This window comes from Centroberyx affinis, unplaced genomic scaffold (genome assembly GCF_046629955.1).
Source record: "Centroberyx affinis isolate AG114_WGS23_722 - 3 ecotype Tasmania unplaced genomic scaffold, CSIRO-AGI_Caff_v1 ptg003571l_1, whole genome shotgun sequence".
NCBI lineage: Eukaryota > Metazoa > Chordata > Actinopteri > Beryciformes > Berycidae > Centroberyx > Centroberyx affinis.
The window spans coordinates 108,322-128,984 of record NW_027281501.1 but is presented as its reverse complement, the minus strand read 5'-3'; the positions used below and the strand labels follow the sequence as shown (position 1 = coordinate 128,984).

Genomic DNA, 20,663 nt, shown 5'->3' with positions numbered 1-20,663 from the left:
AAGTAAATTGCAATATTTAATCACAAAATAACTCACAGAATGCACTGAACATCGCACCTGTGGGGAGGTACAGTCACGTCCACCTAACCTGTCTAGACCTCAGCTGGCCTCTTGCTGTACTAGTTTTGACCTCTCTCTTCCGTCTCCTTCCATCCACCCAGGAAAAGAGGAGAGGGGAGGCGGAGCTGGAGGAGAGCCTGAGGGCCCTCCAGGAGCCTTTGGACGAAAGGTTCATCGAGAACAGCAGTCCTTGGTGCCAGTCCTCTTGTTATATCTTGGTTAAGGTCACCAACGGGCCAAACTCCTGTAATTGGATTGAAGACTTTTTGAAGGGACGATCTCTTCAGGTAAGTGTAGGAAGCTTCTCTCAGTCAGTGGCAGTGGAAAATGACATATTTTGTGAAACAGCTGCAGTGTTTGGCTTGTCTCTCTTTTGCAGTCGATGATATGTATATGTTATATGATAGAATCTTGGGCAACTAAACAGGGCTTGAGGATCTCAAAAATCAATCAAAAAATGTTTAATATTTGGAAACAAATGCTCTGACTTAGTTATGAAAAATCATAGAAAACTCATGGAATTTTATGTCAAGGGCACAGTGGGAACCCTGGCCATAGCCAGTAATTTAGTACAAACGATTATTTCCTAATCAAAAACTATTGTCTGTTTCTCCACAATAATTTGGGGACCCATTTTACTCTTTGCCAAAGGTCAGATTAATTCTATGACAAACACTGGATGATGGAATGTCAAAGCTTTCCATAACAGTGCCATTCGAATCAGTGAATCTGTAATGCTTTGTGCTGTCCTTTGTGATACTCTTGATCTATTGGATGGTTAGTTTGTTTCTAATGGCATGAAGCAGTAAGGTGGAGTGTGTGTGTGTGTGTGCTAGTGGTGGAAAGTAACTAAGTACATTTACTCAAGTACTGTACCTAAGTACAATTTTGAGATACTTGTACTTTACTTGAGTATTTCCATTTGATGCTACTTTATACTTCCACTCCACTACATTTCAGAGGGAAATATTGTACTTTCTACTCCACCTCATTTATTTGACAGCTTTAGTTACTTTTCAGATGGAAATTTGACACAATGGATAATATAACAAGCTTTTAAAATACAACACATTGGTAAAGATGAAACCAGTGGTTTCCAACCTTTTTGGCTTTTGACGTCTTACAAAAAGCAGTGTGTAGTCGGGTCACATTTCAGATGTCTATGAGTTGTTAACAGCTCCACCAAATAGTGATTTTTCCCTCTAAACCTCACATGGTTTCATTTCAATAAATGTTCAAATGATCCAATATTTCAGCAAAAATCAAAGATTAGAGAAAAAGTCCAACAACTGAAAACAGATTTGTGTATCAGAACTTTGTTTTTTCTTCTTTCCTCTCCCATTAATCATCTCACGACCCCTCAGATTTATCTGATGACCCTTTGGAGGGGCCCGGCCCCTAGGTTGGGAACCACTGGACTAAACTAGCTAACTGTATATAAAGTACTTCAAACTAGCTCCACCTCCAGCAGCTACAACAGTAACATGCTGCTTACACACTGATGCTTCAGTATTAATAATCTAATGATGTCATATATAATAAAATATCAGTCAGAGGGACCAAACCACTACTTTTACTTTAATACTTTAACTACATTTTGCTGCTAATACTTTTATTTAAGTAGGATTTTTCATGCAGGACTTTTACATGTAATGGAGTATTTTTACATTGCTGTATTGGTACTTTTACAAAGGATCAGAGTACTTCTTCCACCACTGGTGTGTGCGTGTAGCTTTTCCTCCGAATAATGACCTCGTGATGCCGCAGTGACTTCCTTGTTTACATTGTTGATTGCTTTTTGATTGGACGCAGCTGCAGATGTTTCCTAGCAACCGATTTACACGTTCGCCTACTAAGGAAGTCGCTATCTTTAAACTACCTAGATAGTAAGAACTTAGTAAGGACTTTACACACAAACTCACTAACGGATTTACGAATGACTGGTGCAGCCCTGTCCTGAACTTTGCAACAGTTTTAATTGACGTCCTGACTAAACCAAACATTCTCTCCTTGAACCGGCAGATGGCGCTGTTCGCTACGCATGAATTGCACCCTGTGCCTGGCCGACTGACAGTTTGACAGCATATTAAGATGAACGGACGTTGTGAGAAAATGCACACCTTCAGTCGGCGGTAGGCGGAAGCAGGTAAAGGCAGACATGTGCATTAACGTAACAGCCGTTGAACTGCCTGAGGACTGAACAACACACCTTTACTTTACCTGCGCTTCACCTTCGCCGCTCACATCACATCCACCTACTGGCCGGGGACGCCGGGTGAGTCGGCAGAGACAACGGACGGACAGACGGTGAGAAATGAAATGAGGTTTCACCCCGTCAAATTTGGATGTCTACTGGGTCTCGCGTGTTTCCTCTCTCTCACTTGGATTACGTCGATTCCCAATGAAAAAGGTAAGGAGTCGGTGTAAGCTTGCCGTTAAGCTACTGTCTAACAACACATTATCTGTATTATTTTTTATTTATTAGCCTGCGACTTAACGGGTTTCATTAACCGCCTGCTTTAACGTTGACGTTAATTTAAAAAACGATGTAACAATTACTTTTCAAAAGGTGTGTCTATCGCTGTTTGACCTTACAGGGAAATATCAGATATTCAAATTAGCTTGTCTGCAATAAACAGGTGGCAGTGGCATAATATATTACCTTATGACAAAGGCTGGCATTCACCGACACTTTTTCAGAGGCGGCACTACAAAAAAACAAAAACCTGTTCAGAAACGAGTCTTGTAAAAGAGGACAAGTTTCGGCTCTGATTTTGCCAAGACGCGTTAGCATGTTGTTGGCCATCAGTTGCCTACAAGGTGAGGTGCAGTGTTGTCACATCTTTTCTGAGTCATTTCTCAACTAGTTTGGTTTTTGGCGTGCTGCCACTCCCACGTTTTTCACGGAGTTGCAGTTATATAGGTTAAGTTGGTTTATAGGTTTTGGCAGAGCACTTAACCAGAAGAAGGTTAGAGGAGGAGGCAAACCTGCTGTCTGCGTTTCTAATGCTGAGGCAATGTTGCCCATCAGAGTTGCCCAAAAAGTTGCCAAGGATGGATTATGCCTCTCTGGGGGTTCAGGAAAGCATTTTTATGGCCCCTTTCCACCTAATGGCATTTAACTCTCTGCAATGGCACAAATAGATGAAATAGCATGCAGTCATGGTCAATATAATCTGTACTCTTACAATGAGAAAGTTGTTGTGCAGGCAGGCTTAATCAATGACACTCAAAGACAACACACACATAGGCTAAGTAAATTTACACAGCATACAAAGCATAAAAGATAAGGGGACAATAGCTGCTGGCTGAGGGAAAAATACAAATAAGTGTTTCTGTGAAGTGCAAAGTGAAAAAACAAATAGAACAAATAAAAACAATAAAGCCGAAACTAAGATAAGATTTATTAGTCCTGGAAGGGAAGTTTATCTTGGACAAAAAAAAAAAAGCGCTGCTGCTCACAGTACAAAGTTAAAGACAACAATAGTTACATAAAGATACAGGTTCATAAAAAGGTCTATGTGTCATACTATCACCCGTGCATTCAGTCTCCTTCACACTCAAACACATTCACTCTGTCATCCAGCAAATAAAGTGCATATTTAGTGCCTGTTCCTCAGTAGTTTTAATTGACCGCGGTACCAGGGAGAACTTGCATGTGTTCAGCTTACAGTTGGGTAGTCTATACCTTCTTCCTGATGGCATCAAGAGAACAGCAGTCGGGTCAGAGATGACTTTCCTCAAAGATTCCCTGAGGCCAAAGATGAAAAACTGGCTGCATAGGGTGTGAATGAATGCTTGACTGTGATGGCAGTAACTGGAAAGTCTGGTTCAAAGGGTGGTAGGATATCATCGTTCATGCATTAATGCAGCCGCGCATGCAACAGGTTGCAGCTGGAGGTGAAACTCCAGCAGTGCGATGGCATAACATACAATGAGATGGTAACACTGAATAACATGGAAATATGTGGAATAGTCCCGTAGTGAACACCTACATGCTTATCAGTGTGTGTGTGTGTACGTTATCTCCTGATGGTTTTAATTATGTCATCGCATTCAGTGCAAATTTAAGGTTTATGGTTTGTTATGCAATAGCTGGAAGATGTGAAATGCCCTGCCATGCTAAAGTCATTTGCCCCCAGCAGTGCACTGAGAATAGTACACACCATGTCAACATCCCAGCATCCTCCACCAGTTTAACATGTATTTTAACAAGTGTAAGTATTTCAGTATTTTATTCTCTCTGAAACAGCATTTAGAGCATGGGACACTAAGGGCACATTCACACCAAGTATGTTTGGAGCAGTTCATATGACTCCTTTAGTTCAGCTCATTTGGCCAGGTGAGAACAATGCCATTTGAACTCTGGTGGCACCAAATGAAACGCCTGAAGATACGAGTCTCAGTCCTCTTCCAAGTGGCCTGTGGTGCGGTTTGTTAGAAGTGAGAACGTAATCCACACCAGCTACAGGGGACAACCCCAAAACATAAGGGTTTATAAGTATAAGGAGACAATGCTGACATCTGATAGCCAGCAGTTCCTCGTGTCCGGACTGATGCTATTATGAACACCAGAGAAGAAGAGCACGGACAAGTCCATCATGCTCAGCTAAAGTTACAGGGACTGGAATCAGGTTTGTTTTGACTCACTTAGGCTCAAGTCTGGCAAGTGACTAGTTAGCACCTTGCAACTCCATCAGAAGCCCGCCTCTGTGTCTGTTTCTAATAAACACTGAAAATAGTGCTTCTATCATCAGTGTCAACTCCTCTCTCTCTCTCTCTCTGTCTCTTTCTCTCTCTCTATGCGTCTCTGTTTCTCTCTCTGCCTCTCTCTCTGTGTTTACCACCAGGTTCAGCAGCGCATCCTGATCTGCAGGCCCTGTACCAGCGTCTGCTGGCGGCCGAGGCGCAGGGAGAGCAGGTGAGCATGGATCTCAGCAGGGTCCTGGAGCAGCTGAGGAACCTGTCCAGAGCGCCCAACGTCACCCAGCCCGCCAACGGCACCAGCAATACCAGTTACACCAGAAACCTCTCCGCAGGTCAGTGGGAGAGGATGGCGCACCAGACGTCCTCAGTGTCTACCAAGCATTTTAACCGGAAGGATCAGAGAGCTTATCAGAAAGCATGTGACAGACAGCCAAATGCGTGCATGTCGCTTCCTGCATCGCACTGTCCAGACCACATCACACACGTCTGTAATTGTTATCCCCACGCATGACACCGTTTCCAGTTCACTACTATTACTGTTACTGCTTTTGCTACTGTCTTTTATCTGCACTGAAAAAAAAAAAAAAAACAGAAAAGTAAGCACAGGCTTTTTTTTTTTTTTTGCTTTATCCTAGTTTCTTGAGTGTGGAACACTTTCTATATTTTGATACCGTGACCTGCCTAATTTACCGAAAGCTTGATCAACTAGAGTGCCAGGGACAGAAAGTTGAAAGTTCAAAAATGCCCTTGAAAGTTCATGAAATACCTGTGAAATTAAAAATGAGCGGACAAAAAAAAAATGCCCCCCGATAATTAGGAGCAAAGAGCACCATTTCACCATTTCACCCTGTTCTGTAAAACTGTAAACTCACTTTTTTTAAAAAGTGCTACACAACTAAAGTTTATGCTATTGTTATTATCATTTTTATTATTTTTGTTCACTTCTTCCCCCTCACCCTGTCTGTCTCTGTCTGTGGATAGAAAGAGTAAGGCAGCCGATGTTCAGTTCGGGCCGGCGGACGTTCCTGCAGCCAAACGTTCACCTCTACCTGCCTCACCTCAGACAGCATCCAGACAGCCTCACACCCAACGTAGTCGTGGGACAGGGACGCCATGGGGGTATGTAGTACACACACACACACACATTGCTGTGTATAGTATGTATATATATATATTCCTGCTCCCCTTCTTTACTTTCCTTCACAGCACTATTCATCCATATTGTTTTCTTCTTATGCCTGCCAGAAGGCCCAGCATCTATATGGGCTGATGTGTCTAAGAGCCTGTAGTTTTTTCACTAGGTCCTCGTTGAACTGCCGTGTCTGAAATACCGGTGATAGTAAACGTTATAGACCAGCTGATGGATGGAGTTACTGCTCCTGCTGTGTTCACTGCAGTTTTATTGGATGATTGTTTCCATCACTTCACATCTCTCTACAATTCATATTAGTTGTGGAAGCATTTGTCTAGCTAGTAGAAGACTCAGTTCCCATGTAGGGCTGCAACTAACGATTATTTTCATTGTCGATTAATCTGTGGATTCCTTTCTCGATTAATCGATTAGTTGTTTGGTCTATAAAATGTCAGAAAATGGTGAAAAATGTGGATCAGTGTTTCCCAAAGCCCAAGATGACGTCCTCAAATGTCTTGTTTTGTCCACAACCCAAAGATATTCAGTTTACTGTCATAGAGGAGTAAAGAAACCAGAAAATATTCACATTTAAGAAGCTGGAATCAGAGAATTTTGACTTATTTTTCTTAAACAAATTACTCAAACCGATTTAATCGATTATCAAAATAGTTGGCGATTAATTTAATAGTTGACAACTAATCCATTAATCGTTGCAGCTCTATTCCCATGTTTCCTGATGAGACACATTATGTCATTTTACAATATTGGATGGATGGACTTTTGCATTTTGTTTGTTGGATTTTTTCATTGTAAGTAGGCCTTGTCAAGTCTATGTTAGCAATAACGCTAATTGTTAAGTTGCAGTGGTGAGCTATTACTGGTGATTTTATTTTATTACATTGTTTGCCAAGATGCTCTCAGCTGGCAAGCTTGTAACCGTAAAAGTCACCAGGTTTTCTTTCATCATCATTGGCTGTTTCCATAGTAACCCAGCTAGTTGTCATACTCTGGGTCAGGTCTTATTCAGGTTAATCTGTTTCCATGAACCTTTGATACCCTGTGATTGAGTCTCTCTGTTGCCATGAATAAGCCAGTCAGATGTTTCCATGCCACTGTAACCAGTTTAACACGGGAGTGAGCCAGGCATCTTAACCAGGTTTCTCATAATCAGAGTATGAGCTTACAAGTTATGACGTTTGACAGTTATGACAGTTATGACAGTTATGACAGTTATGACGTCTACATGCATCGACCCAAAACTGAGTTACCACAGTAACCAGGTTAAGGACAGAAACTCCCTTCGATGTACACATGCACACGTACATGTAATTATTACCCTTTGGTTATGACAATAAGTCCACAAAGCTTTTCACATGCATAGCAGCTGGAGTTCCACTAACATTTCAGTTTTCATGCAGTCTTGCATACAGCAATTATTAACTGAGGAAACGGTCATGTATAGTACACAGACAAATCGTCAGTGTTAATTTTGAGTATTTCGACATGTTACTTTTGAGTATTTCGACACAATGCCGGTGTGTCTATTACATCACACATCAGCGTGAACACAACACCAAATAATTGTCACTGAAAAATCAGCACTAATAAATCAGCACTACTTAACTTTTCACTCCCTGTAGTTGTATTCACTGATTCATCAAATCTTTTCATAAAGTGAATCAGGTGGTGCAATCTTCAGCTTTAGGTTGAGCCACCTGCTGCTCATAAAACCACTCTGACAACCATCGTGTTGTTTCCTGTCTCATCATTGTGTGTGTGTGTGTGTGTGTGTGTGTGTGTCCTCCCACAGTATCCCTGGTGCTGGGTGTCCCTACAGTGAAGCGACAGAAGCAGAGCTACCTTGTGAGCACACTGAGCTCTCTGCTCTACAACCTGACTCCCTCCCAGCGGCAAGACCTCCTCATCATCGTCTTCGTCGCTGAGGTTACACAAACACACACACACACACACACACACAGATTTGCAGCCGCATAAACAGGCTACACACACCACATGAGGACAAAACAAACTAGGGTTAGATTGAGGTAATGGTTTGCCGATTTTGCATGCACTTGAACGGACACACACACACATCATACCGGTTTAACAGTTATACTCAGATGACAGCATACAGATCTTTTTCACTTTGATAGAACACTTTTTAGTGCACACACCTTTATATGGGATCATGAATACTCAACACTTGCCAGCAGCCCAGCAGGCAAAAAACTTGTCTAGAATTGTACTCCGAACACATCTAAAAACAGGGCAAACTAGTTCCTAGGTCATAGAACGTTATTCAAGTACACATGCATGAAAAGTGACAACCTTGTACGACAGAGTGAATAATGCTTTTGCAACCTTTTCAAACAGCCTAAGGTGTTACACTGTCAGTTAAACCGCATTTGTGTTTTAAAGCTTATGTTTGTTAGTCTAACATCCCCCCCCGGCCATGAGTAAGTAACACACAGGATGAGGAGAAACGGTAGGAGGCTCCATCGCCCTCATATCAGGTGTGGAACTGGTCATACGAGGCCTTGGAGGGACGTATACAATGAAGCCGTCCCACCCTATAAGGCCTCCATATTCTGTCCATTGTTGCAAGAACATTCAGTTCACTCCTGCGTGGCATAGGCAACAGGTAATACCGGTTACCACATTACAGTATCCCTGTTTTCCTCACTTTCTCTTTCTTTTCTCTCTCTCCCTATCATGTCAGACGGACTCGAACTACGTGGACAGCATAGCAGAAACCATTAAGAAGAAGTGAGTGCTCTCTCGATTTCCTCCCACGGGACAGCTTCACTATTATTTCTGATTCTGTGGCCTGGCTTTGGTTTTGTGTTAGCTGTGACCTGGGGGTACTGATAGCAATCAGCCTCTTCTGTCCATGTCCTATATAAAAGTCAGTTCAGTTTAAACAAATCTGTATTGGTTGTTAAGTTTTGTTGTTTGAAGCTACATTATGCAAGATTTCTTTTTAATGTAAAAATCCATCCATCTTATCAGGCTTAATCACAAAGTGGGCTGCAATAAAGAAGAGCATCCCATCTCCTCTAACTGAGATGCTGTAGATTCACCCTATTTGCCAAAATCTTTTGTCGGGTCTGGTGTCAGAAAGTGATGAATCAGAACTGGGAAATGCACATTTTATAAGCACCTTTAAAAGAAAAAAGAAAACTACAAGGTATCAAGGCGCCTCAAAGGAATGGAATTTCCACTCCTTATCAAAAACCTTAGATCTTTTTCCTCTCTCGTCTCTTTGGTTTCCTTTGGTATAAAACCATCACAGACCGGTCGGTTCGGTAAACATGAGTGTGCTATGTGCAGTTCACTGACATCACCTTTCAGGCCTTCTGGGTATTTAAAATTCAAATATTTACCTGACGCAGCAGTTTGGGGCCTCCGACGTGCAAAAATGACACAGTGCATAAATGTTTCATAGCACTGTAATGCTTCACAGCATGTTGCTCTATATAACATCACACGAAACACATCAGGTGTAATTGCAGCTATCCTTAAAACGCGAAAAGACTTTCTGTTTCACATCCTTTTCTTGGGGGTTGCCGGGCTCTTTATGTCCCCGTGTCCTGTGCTGCATTCACATCCTATGGGAATAACCGACTTGGCAGCTCAAAGCAACGCCTAGGAGGCTTTAGACTTTGGTTGCCAGCAAGCTCGTGTCCACCATCTTTTCCCACGTGACATGAATGCAGCACGGTTTCATGGTGTTTGCCCTCTCCGTTTTCTACCCTGTGGGTCATGGGGGTTGTAGTTCTGTAGTTGACTAGCTGCTGTTGTGTAGTTTTCCCAGGGAGGTGCAGTCAGGGCTGCTGGAGGTCGTCTCCCCCTCGCAGTATTACTACCCCGACTTCACCAGCCTCAAAGAGACGTTCGGAGACTCCAAGGACAGAGTCAAGTACGTTCACAAATTCCTTCCACTTAATATGTTCTTGAAATGTGGTACCTGTCAGCTGTGTAATGTTTAACACCCCCTATGTGCTCTATACCTATTTGTATCCCATTTTATTTTTCTGCATTCTATTATTGTTTGCATCTGCAGCGACCCAATTTCCCCTCAGATTATTCAAGTTTCATCTTCTCTTTAATAAGAAGGAAGAAAAAGTAGGGAAGGAAGTAAATAAGAATTTCATCATAATTGACCAGCCTGGTTAACAAATGGTAAGGAAATTCAAGATGGTGAGAATTCATTGTGTGTGTGTGTGTGTGTGTGTGCGCCTTGCTTGTCCTCAGATGGAGAACCAAGCAGAATCTGGACTTCAGCTTCCTCATGCTATACGCTCAGGACAAAGGGACCTATTATGTTCAGGTAGGGGTCAAAGGTCAGGCTCTCTAGTCTGACTTGTGTACTTCACATTGTCTTGCTGTCACCTTGTCCTGTATAGCTGTCAATTTAGCTAACATTCAGTCTTTTTTTTTAAAATCATGTCTGTTATTTCTAAATCCACAACTCAGACCAACATAACGCCGCCAATTTCATTCAACACTAGAATGTATTAAGTCAAAATTTATGAATATAATGTATGAAAAGCATCATGAGGGTGTGCAAAAGCAGCAGAACAGATGAAAACATGCCAAAGATACATTACAAGTCCTTCTATCTCCTCACACATTCTATTCTTCACACGTTTCCCCTTATTTCAGCCATACCCTACTCTATCCTTGTCTTCTCTGTCTTTATCTGTCTGTCATCTCTCTACTCTGTCCATCTATCACAGGTTTTCAACATTCACTAGCTTGTCATCTTTTCTCCAGAAATGACACATCGGGGAGGAGTGAGGAACGAGGCTGAAATACTGCAGAAATCACTTATGATTCAGTGACAAATAACCAGCTGCCTTTGAGTCTCCTTGCAGTTCTGCCGCATTCTGTGGTACATTCTGAGGAAATATAAGGGAAGAGGTTGGGATAAGATTTAACGGCCTATCCTGTAGGTTCCTATAGAATGTATGTGTGTGTTTTCCAGTTGGAGGACGACATTGTTGCGAAGACAGACTACTTCAACACCATGAAGTCCTACGCCACCCAGCAGGCTGCAAACCAGTGGCTCTTCCTGGAGTTCTCCCAGCTTGGATTTATAGGTGTGTGTGTGTGTGGGGAAAGAAATAAACACATTGAAATAGATGCATACACACATACTTCACCGTGTGAAAGTAAACCCACATGCTGATTCATATCTTAGTGGCATTAAGACTCATTATGTGTCTGTACAATGAACAATGCTCATTGTGTGTGTGTGTGTGTGTGTGTGTGATCCCCCAGGCAAGATGTTTCGTACCCGCGACCTCCCGATGATCGCCGAGTTTTTCCTGATGTTCCATAAAGACAAACCCATCGACTGGCTGTTAGATCACATTCTGTGGGTGAAAGTCTGCAACCCCGAGAAAGACGCGGTGAGCCACCTTACACCCAGAAAATCTCTCAACTGCCTTAAACCGGCTTCACTAACTAAAGTAGAATTAGACGTGAAATTTGATATATTCTATCTTTCTCCTCAGCTCTTACTCTATTTGTTTCTGTAGCATTTGCTCTTACATGATCATTCTTTGGTCTCAGGAATATTGCAAAGGCACTAAGTCCCTGACCTTTGACCTCCTTACTGTTGGTTGCTTGTAATGTTGGTGATCTATGATATTGAATCTTATTCTACAGCTGTCCGCATTGTAAGTCACTCCGGATAAGAGCATCAGCTAAATAAGTTACGCTGAAGTAGACTACTAAAGGATCTCTCCAACAGCGCTCGTTCTTGACCTTTTGCAAAGTGACTCCTCCACCATGCCTCTGCATTTTTTATTTTGCCAATAAAGAGAATGGGAACAAGTGCGGCAACATTCCCCATGTTAATGTCAAGGCCGGTGAACTAGAATCACGGGTTTTTCATCGTCTGAGAAACTGTCTGTCGCCTGGCACACAAGGGCATTCTGCCAAGAGGTGAAATTAGTGAGCAGCCAGAAAAACACGCATAAGAACTAACATGATCTGTCATGCGACTGTGTGTAAAGTTTCTGCTCTAGAATTATTATTTTTTTCCAGTCTTGCTCTAATTTCATAGTTTCTTCGGCATTTTAGAAAAAAGGTGAGCTTGTAGCTCATGTCAATGCTCTGTAAATTAATTCAAAGTGCTCTCAAATGTCATATGAATGTGTGGTATGTACTTTGTGGTTTGGATGTTGACTCTGCAAGCAGCGGATGAGTGTGTTTTTCTAGCCCCACCTCTTTGTTGGTATTGTGTGGGTGTTACGGGCCAAAGAAGAAAATTGACATTTAATGAAAGGACAATACTGGTGTCATTTAGACTTGTAGCCCATTTACTTCTGTCTACGTCTAGTTAACTTATTCTAATTTCCCCCAATCATTTTGCAACGTGTGCCGTATGTAATTAGATTTTTTGACATTTTGATTTCTGCGTTTTCAAAATCCAAACTTTACAGTGTCAAACCTAGCTTGAAAAGAACTGTCGCCCCGCCTAACAAAGACGTACTAAATCAAAAGACACGGATGTGACAGTAAAGTTTCAGAGGCCACATGTTTTTGAAGAATTATTTGCTGGTGGAGACTTCCATTTCTTCCTGTTGGTGTCAGGTGACTGACAGAAAGTAGAGCGGAACGTAACGCAGCGCTGATTATGAAAACACTCAAGTCAGGCACAATGAATAACACACGAGCAGAAACTTTCACTAAACAAATGAAGGCTTCATATTTACTGTGATGGATTACCTCGCTCTGTGGAAGCTGTTTTTCATACTGCAGAAGAATGAATGGCAGTAAATGGATTCTTCTGAAGGGAGGAAAACAAGCCCGATATCTCCAACTATGCTGACTGTGTGCAGACACCAGCAGGAGGAATGGAAAGGAGAGGGACAACCTAGAAAATTGGCACAAAACTACAAAAAAAAACACTGGTATTATCTTTAAAATGCTGGCCAACTCTTCTTAAGGGGTTAAAGAACCATTTTCTGGTACAATATAGAACGCTTTTTTTAGAAGAATGTGCACAATCTAATAATGCATTCCAGGTTATTGGACTACAACACCCGCAGCTCTGTGCCATGTAGTGATATTCATACTGGTGTGTTGCCCCATCCAGAAAGACTGCAATAAACAGAAGGCGCTGCTCAAGCAGAGGTACAAGCCCTCCCTCTTCCAGCATGTAGGCCTACACTCCTCTCTGCCTGGGAAAATGCAGCGCCTGAAGGTGAGTCCATCTTTCCAAAACTGTTTTACTGTAATATCATTTTTACTGTGCCATAACACCATATTGTAAAAAGTAAGTGCTTGTTTGTGTTGATGTGGCAACCTTCATGGTTTCACCTTCTGTCTATCTTTTTACCTTTCTTCCACCCTCTTGCTTTCATTCTACTTTCCTGGCCAACTGCCAGATGTCTTGATTGTGTTATAATGGCCTCCTTTCCACCTGGCATTAGCATGTATCACATATCTGGCATTTATATGCATCTCTGATAAACACACTGAATTCAGATTTCTGTTTCCCTCACCAGAACGCAGATTTCCACCCACATCTCTCCTGTTTGTGATAGTTAAAATCTTTTTAAATTGACAGTAAACACCTTGTCTCTTTTGTTCCCCATCCACCAGTATCCTGACAATCCATTTTTGGGTTTCCTGAAACCTGTTTGATTTAGCCTGCATCCTACGATGCAGCTTTAATGCAGGTGGAAAGGTGGCCAAAGTTGTTTTTGTACAGGCTTGTGGTATGACAGACAGTGTGTGTGTGTGTGTGTGTATGTCTCCCCCCCACCAGGATAAGGACTTTGGGAAGCAGAGTCTGTACCAGGCCCACAGTAACCCGGCTGCAGAGGTGAGCAGCAGCCTGACGCATTACCAGCAGCACAGCCTGGACAGGGCTTACCGAGGCCAGGACTTCTTCTGGGCACTAACACCCGTCCAGGGCGACCATGTCCTCATCCGCTTCCCCCAGCCCATCCACGTTGAAAGGTCAGTTTGAATCGTTTTTGAAAACAAGTTGACACAGCTGGGCCTTTCCCAGGTTTTCAGAGGAATGAAGGCTATGTTCTGATTGTGGTTGCCGAGTGAAAACTTCAGGAGAAGAGAAAAATGTTTACATTTTCAGAGGACAGTGGGTTTTTGAATTGGGTTACATGAGCTTTATAGTCATGAATATCACATACCTAGAATCACGCAAGTTTCAATTCAAGCAGTAACACCAAAATTTGAGTTACAAGGTTTTCATACCACTAAAAAGCAGGATATCAGTGTGCTTGATTCTTTCCTTTTTCAAAGGGGGCCAGTTGTCAAAACTGACATATGGACAGTAATCTAGTGGCAAATAAAAAGGCAGGTAAACTATGACCTTCAGTCAGTGATCATCATATGGCACCCATCATGCTTTTTCCCTTCTCATCACACCAGTTTCATGCTACTTACTATGGTGTGTAATATTAATTTAGATAGATAGATTGATTGATTTAACCTCTAATACATCCCTGTTTATAGAGGAGACAAAATGCCCATCTTAAAAACTAATTTAATCTGATATTGTAAAATCTTGTTTTCCTTAAAGTGAAAACATTTGCTGATGGAGTGAGATCATTTCAACTGTTTCCCTTTCACCTGTTTAAAGAATTCTCTAGAAACAAGGAACAATAAGGCGCATCACACCACTAGTATCAAGATCATATCACTTCATTCAGGAAATTCAGTGACATTTTAAGACTTAGTGCCAGATGAAATGAAGGGTATTTTTGTGGTGTACAAACAGCCATAGTGAAACTTCAGTGCATCCTCCCTTATCTGCAGTGTGAGCAGTGTGAGAAAACACCTTTGTCAGAGGGAAAAAAATAAATAAGAAACTGAGAAAACATAAAGACGGTGACAGATGGGCGGGACTCCATTTGCATTCAGGTCAAAGATACATATATCAGTGACTGAATCTTTATTTGAACAATGCTTATCTTAAGAGATCCCATAGGGTTAACATGTATAGAGACACACACATGCACACACAATGCAAATATCACCTGTCAGTATGGAATATGAGAACAATTCAAGAACAGCCGCAACAAAAGAAATGCATATCATAAGATCACTTGATATGGGCTAGGTCACATGTATTGTCATGGGTAGCTACTGCCTTTAGATGTTAATAAACACAAACACACACATGATCATTCACACTGAAACATAATTAGGAGATACCATGAGGTTTCTCATCCCTGGCTAATTAGCTGTTTGGTTCAGTGCTGAGTGGTTGGCAGCAGGTAGTAACAGGATGCCGTGTGTGTGTGTGTGTGTGTGTGTGTGTCGGCGCTTGAATTTGCGTGAATGTCTGTTAATACAAGTGTTCTCTCCTCTCCGGCTCGTTCCACCCTCTGGCATTAAAGAGCCGCGTTCCCACGACTGAAGGGCTACCACTCACATACCTGTTCACCCGCTTTTCTGTACAATCACCGCTCCTTAGGCCAACACGCCGACGTGTTCAGTTGTTACAAATTAGCCAGATTATCCACAGTCAGAACAGAAAGCCCTCCAACACTGAATACTTTCACATGTAAAGATATCTGCGGCTGTTGGCAGCTTCAATTCCAAAATATCGCATCGAATTCATCAACCCATATCTGTCTTCTATATTGTAGGTACCTGTTCCGCAGTGGAAATATCGAGACTAACGGAGATAAATTCTACAACACCACAGTGGAAGTGCTGTCCAGCAATGTGAGTAACTTGCCTGTGTGTGTGTGTTTGGGGGGGGGGAGGGCAGGTTGTGTTCTTTGGTTCCATGACTGCCGTTGAGCAGATCTTGGTTTCCGTCTCAGGTGTTGAAGCCTCGGGAAAAGAGTGGCAAGGCAACAAGAAACACCCACCACAACAAGCTATCTACTATCACTGCAACTGCCTGCCACTGGCTCTGCGCACGTGTGTGTGTGTGTGCGCGTGTGTGTGTGTGTGTGTGTGCGTCAACCTGACACTCCCCGTCACACCGAAGGGGAAAAGTGGTCATGCCGCAGGTGACCTTAGAGTAAAGCTAGACAGACACAGAATCGCTGCGTGGAAGATAAGGGGGGGGAAAGCCACGTTAACACAGCCGTGTTCATGCCAAGCCCAGTCTGTAGGCTTAACCACAGAGGTGAGAAACAGAGGAATGAAGTCGAAGCTCTTCATCTGGACAATACTGTCCATTGTGGAACTAATTTACTACCTGAAATGAAAGAATTTTTTCAGAAACGCACATGATTGTAATGTGTTTTACCTCCATGCCAATAAGTAGTTTGTGTCACTTTTTTGTCAAACCAGCTATGGAAACTGTTTTGAACCGATACCAGCAAGATATTTAGGTCCTGATTTCACAAAACGATGCTACGGACTTATAATATTGAAGTACATATTGGTGATTTATGAGCCAAAATCAGCTGAATTTACTGTTTGTTTGTTTTTTACTCCGCTTGTCCGCATATTCACACAGGGAAAAAAACATCTTCACTCAGCGTGTCCTCATATCGCTCATATTAGACCTTGGAACTTCAATGCGAAGGCGAACCATAACAGCCTCGCGATAGTAGTTAATGATTGTGCTTCACCACGCCGCGTTCACCAAGTTCCAGTGGGAAAGTCGCATTCTTATCTCAGCCTGACCTCGCAATCGGTTGATAGCGGCAAGGTCGGGGAGAGGCGGTAAAACAAAAGCCCCGTTTTTCTCATCAGATCTTCGGAGCATCGGCTTTTCAGGAGATGACGTCCACGGGGGTTTGTGTTGCGTCCCGCAGCTTTCCGTCTCGAGTGGAAGAATCACACGAGCAGCGACTCGCATAACTGATTAGGGTTGGACAGGAGCCACCAATAGTTTATAGTTTGTGTTGATGTTCAGGAAATAAATGATGTCATCGTCTTGTCCTCTTCCCTCAGGCGTCGGAGCGAGACAAACTGGTGGCTGGCTCGTCTCCCCGCTACAAAGGCTCTGATAACGGCTTCATCGTTGTCGGTAAATAACACTATACTGTACTATCGGTCAGTCACTCTCCCCACCTCTGTGACACATGCTGGAACCATGCCTGTCATCAACACACACCCACACACACCCACACACACACACACACACTGAAGCACCAAATAGTTCAAGAGGTAAGATGACGTTTTAGTTATCCCAATAGAGAAATTGGGAAAGACTATAGAATACTAGAAATATTTTTGTGTGTTTAGGTGTCTAGGGTTAGATCAATGACTGACAGACCAATGTGATGGATACGATGCAGTTTGCAATTGATCAATACTACATCGGTTGTCTATGGGAAGACTTTAACCTGAACTGAACTAATGAGACACTGATCAGATTCCACACAAGTATAAATGAATATGTTTATTATTACACACACACACACATCCACAGGCGTGTCTGACTCTTTGATAGCACTGGTTGTAAAGGGAGAGAGATAAGGCCTGGAATAACCTCATGGCTGATAAAATGGGAAGAACGTCACTCACCACCAATGACTAACTACAAACTAACATTAGACCGATATAGGTTTTTGAAAGCCGATACCATTATTTTTTTTAACCGAAGCTGCCGATAGCCGATATTTCGCGCCAATATTCAGTAAATCTGTAAATTATCCTTTTTCATGCTCCAAAAATGTATGTGTGTGTGTGTGTTTCAGGTGCGTTTCAGGACGGGGTCGCTGAGGGTCAGATTGAGGCAGCGCTGCAGCCGATCTCAGCTCTACGCCTCGTGGTTCACTACGACTCTGACGTCTGGGTTCTACTGAGCGAGGTACGATCTGAGTGTGTGTGTATCTGTCAGACTTTGTGTGTTCACTTATGTGTGTGTGTGTGTGTGTGTACAATTGCATAAGGGAAAAAGAGAGAGAAAGCTGTCACCCCCACCTCTTGATTACCCAGCCTAACATTCCTACAAAATGACAAAAACATGAAGCTGCTTTGTCAGCCCATACGTTCTCAAACAGGAGATGTCTCATTGATTTGTATTATGCAAGATCCAAAAATGAAGCCAAGGCACTCTTCTTTTGTGTGCAAACATTGAAAAAGCCTTGATTTCTCTATGTCTACCTACAGTATATGTTTTGGCATTCATGTCTTCCATCAGGGGTATCTCAGTTATAATGGAAAGACATGTTTTTTTTTTTACTTTTGCACACGTTTTTTTTAACTTTTGCATACGAAAGAAGAGTTTTTACAAACACTTCAATAGTTTGGTGAAGCATAAAGCAAGGAGGCACTCTGGTATCCCCTCAACCTGCCACTTTTATCTCACTCTAGTAAGACTCTTAGAGCACGTTCACACCAAGCGTGTTTGGAGCAGTTCATATGACTCCTTGAGTTCAGCTCATTCGGCCAGGTGAGGACAATGCCATTTGAACTCAGGTGGCACCGAATAACCAAGACACCTGAAAATGCGAGTCTCAGTCCTCCTCCAAGAGAACTACAGTGAGGTTCTTCATTAGGATTGTCTGCTACAAGTTTGTCACTTTTAAGATAATACTACTCGGCTTGGCGTATTCCTTTAACCACATCCCGACATTAGCCAGATTCCGCCATGTGTTTCCTGCTCAAATAAATGGCTGTCTTTCAAGTTTATCAACTGACATTTTTTGCTTTTTTCCCCCCATACTAAAGAAAAAACCTACCCGATGGAAATAGAGAACCAAATGAACAGAGAAGAGGCCTAAATCTGACACGTCATACGACAGTGCAATGTCATCTGTCTGAGCAGATAAAACACACACTGACTGCCAACGTTTGGATTCAGGACTGAGATAAAGGCATTCACAGCTGTTATATATTTATAATATTCCACTCTATTATTAGTATAGTTCTGTATTGAAAATGGAGAAAGTAACAGAAGTACAGTTGGTAGTCTCTGATCATAAAGAGTCAGCATGGAGCCCTTTGGCTGTGTTGAGGTACATTCTGCTAAGTGTTTGAGCGTTGTACCAGTTGCTGTATGCTGATAGTAGCAGCTGTTGGAAACAAGCCCGTTTTTCATTATCAGCACAAAATATGGGGTTCTTTTTTCTCGTTGGGTCCTCATGTTACTAAAACTGTCAGGAACGGTTTCAGTGGCGGACATGACCCAACTTCCCAGCAACGATCACTCATACGTTTCCAAGACCGATTGGCAAATTGCATTGCGTTTGAACAGCCGACTCTGGCCAATGATGTTGAAACCTCTGCTGACATAAAGGACTAACGCATCAGTTCTGAAGAAGTGTGTGTGTGGGTGTGTATGCTCAGTTAGTTGTAACTCAAATATTCGGTGCTGGTTGGAAGGTCTGTGTGTGGCGTTGGGATGTACATGCAATGTGAGTGTGTGTGTGGTTGTGTGTATGAAAGTGAGGAATTGAAAGTGGATAGTATTTGTCATTCTTTTAGTTCCCTATAAATTACTGTGTCCACTTGTGTGTGTGTGTGTGCATGTATGTTTGTGTAAATATAATTCAAAATGTAAACTGAAAATCAAACGGTGATGAAGCTTTCATTCTCGATTTCTTCCAACATAATGCGGCAAAACATTCCCACTCCCCCAATTTGTCTGAACTGAAAGTGAAGTTATGAGTGTTTCTGTCTCCACGCTCATCTAATAACCGAGCGGGACTCACTGTGCGTGCCATCACCTCATCCAAGGTTTGCTTAACGCTCACTCTTGTTCCCGTCTGTCAGATCTCCATTAAAGTTTGACGAGCAAAGACAACAGAGGGGAAACCAGACACGCAGCGTTCCGGCCCAGCGCGCCACCTGGACAGACCGCTCCCCCTAGTGGACTAAGACCTTTACTACAGGGACATTTTCACAAGGAATTTCTGAAGTGCCTAAAACAAACTGTGACTGTGGTACGCGGAATTGACCCATATTTATTGCGTTCTCTCCGAGCTGGGTTGAGGTCTTTGAAATCCACTCTCCGAAATCCACTGCTGACTCGGGGCAACAGTTTGTCTGAAGACAAAGAGACAAGTTATCGTAAGAGCGGGACGAAGCCACTCCAAGAGAAGAGTAATTTATTACTTTATTACATTCTATTTTTGTTTAAACGAATAAAGAATAACGGGTTACACCTTGTGGGGTATTTCATTTCAACTGCTTGGAGTTTATAAAGGCCTGCATTCGCATTAAAAGTGTGAAACAGGTTCACCACAAGACAAATAGTACTGTCACATGGACTGCAGATTGTGTTTCCCATTCATAGCAGTGTATATTGTGTTTCATGTCATGGCAAAAAGCAATCAGACTGGTTTCAAGGCCGTGTCAACTCTTGGTTTGTACAACTGACATGGGTTTCATCTGTGAATCTGACTGCTCTGATGCCAAAAAAGTTACAAGTATTCAGTGTTTCCCCCAGAATTGTTGTATTGTCAGGGTGGAAAAGCCTCAGAAACAGCATTTAGATGGTGGGACACAAACTCTCCAGTGAAACCCATAATAATAAACCAAGTGCATCATGTCCAGCATACCAGAGGTTTATGACACTGAGTGGCTGCTATCCAATTTTTAATAACAGTCCAATTTATCGGTCTGACCCCTAGCACACTTAGAGTCATAATACCAATAACTGCTTTGTAGGAAAAACATAATATGCTTATGAATAAAATATAAGGACACAACCACAGAGTAAACACGGCCTTAGGCTAAACTGTAGGTCTCTACCTTGCTACCAGACACAGGTGGGTACAAAGAGAAACAAGGCCAAATACCTTCTGTTCCTACAAGGAGACACAACGGAAAAGAAACCAGAGTTTGGATCCATCCAAACAGTGTA

The 20,663-nt window shown here is 42.4% G+C and overlaps 1 protein-coding gene across 1 annotated transcript; it reads left to right on the top strand.

Annotated features, from left to right (window-relative positions):
- The first annotated feature begins 227 nt into the window (after positions 1-227).
- Positions 228-19,959, top strand: LOC139661650 (alpha-1,3-mannosyl-glycoprotein 4-beta-N-acetylglucosaminyltransferase B). The gene is made up of 16 exons (XM_071540168.1): positions 228-347; positions 2,083-2,470; positions 4,911-5,099; positions 5,749-5,886; positions 7,710-7,843; positions 8,619-8,665; positions 9,705-9,818; positions 10,154-10,229; positions 10,887-11,001; positions 11,183-11,313; positions 13,008-13,115; positions 13,683-13,876; positions 15,535-15,613; positions 16,802-16,877; positions 17,551-17,663; positions 19,571-19,959. Exons 2-16 carry the CDS (start codon positions 2,380-2,382, stop codon positions 19,586-19,588), a joined length of 1,623 nt encoding a protein of 540 aa, XP_071396269.1. The 5' UTR covers positions 228-347; positions 2,083-2,379; the 3' UTR covers positions 19,589-19,959.
- The last annotated feature ends 704 nt before the right edge of the window (positions 19,960-20,663 follow it).

Excerpts from the sequence above, each read along its gene's own strand:
- LOC139661650 (XM_071540168.1), top strand. The coding sequence starts at position 2,380 with ATGAGGTTTCACCCCGTCAAATTTGGATGTCTACTGGGTCTCGCGTGT. Across the intron at positions 9,819-10,153 it reads GACTCCAAGGACAGAGTCAA|ATGGAGAACCAAGCAGAATC; the intron begins GTACGTTCACAA and ends GCTTGTCCTCAG. Across the intron at positions 13,877-15,534 it reads CAGCCCATCCACGTTGAAAG|GTACCTGTTCCGCAGTGGAA; the intron begins GTCAGTTTGAAT and ends TCTATATTGTAG.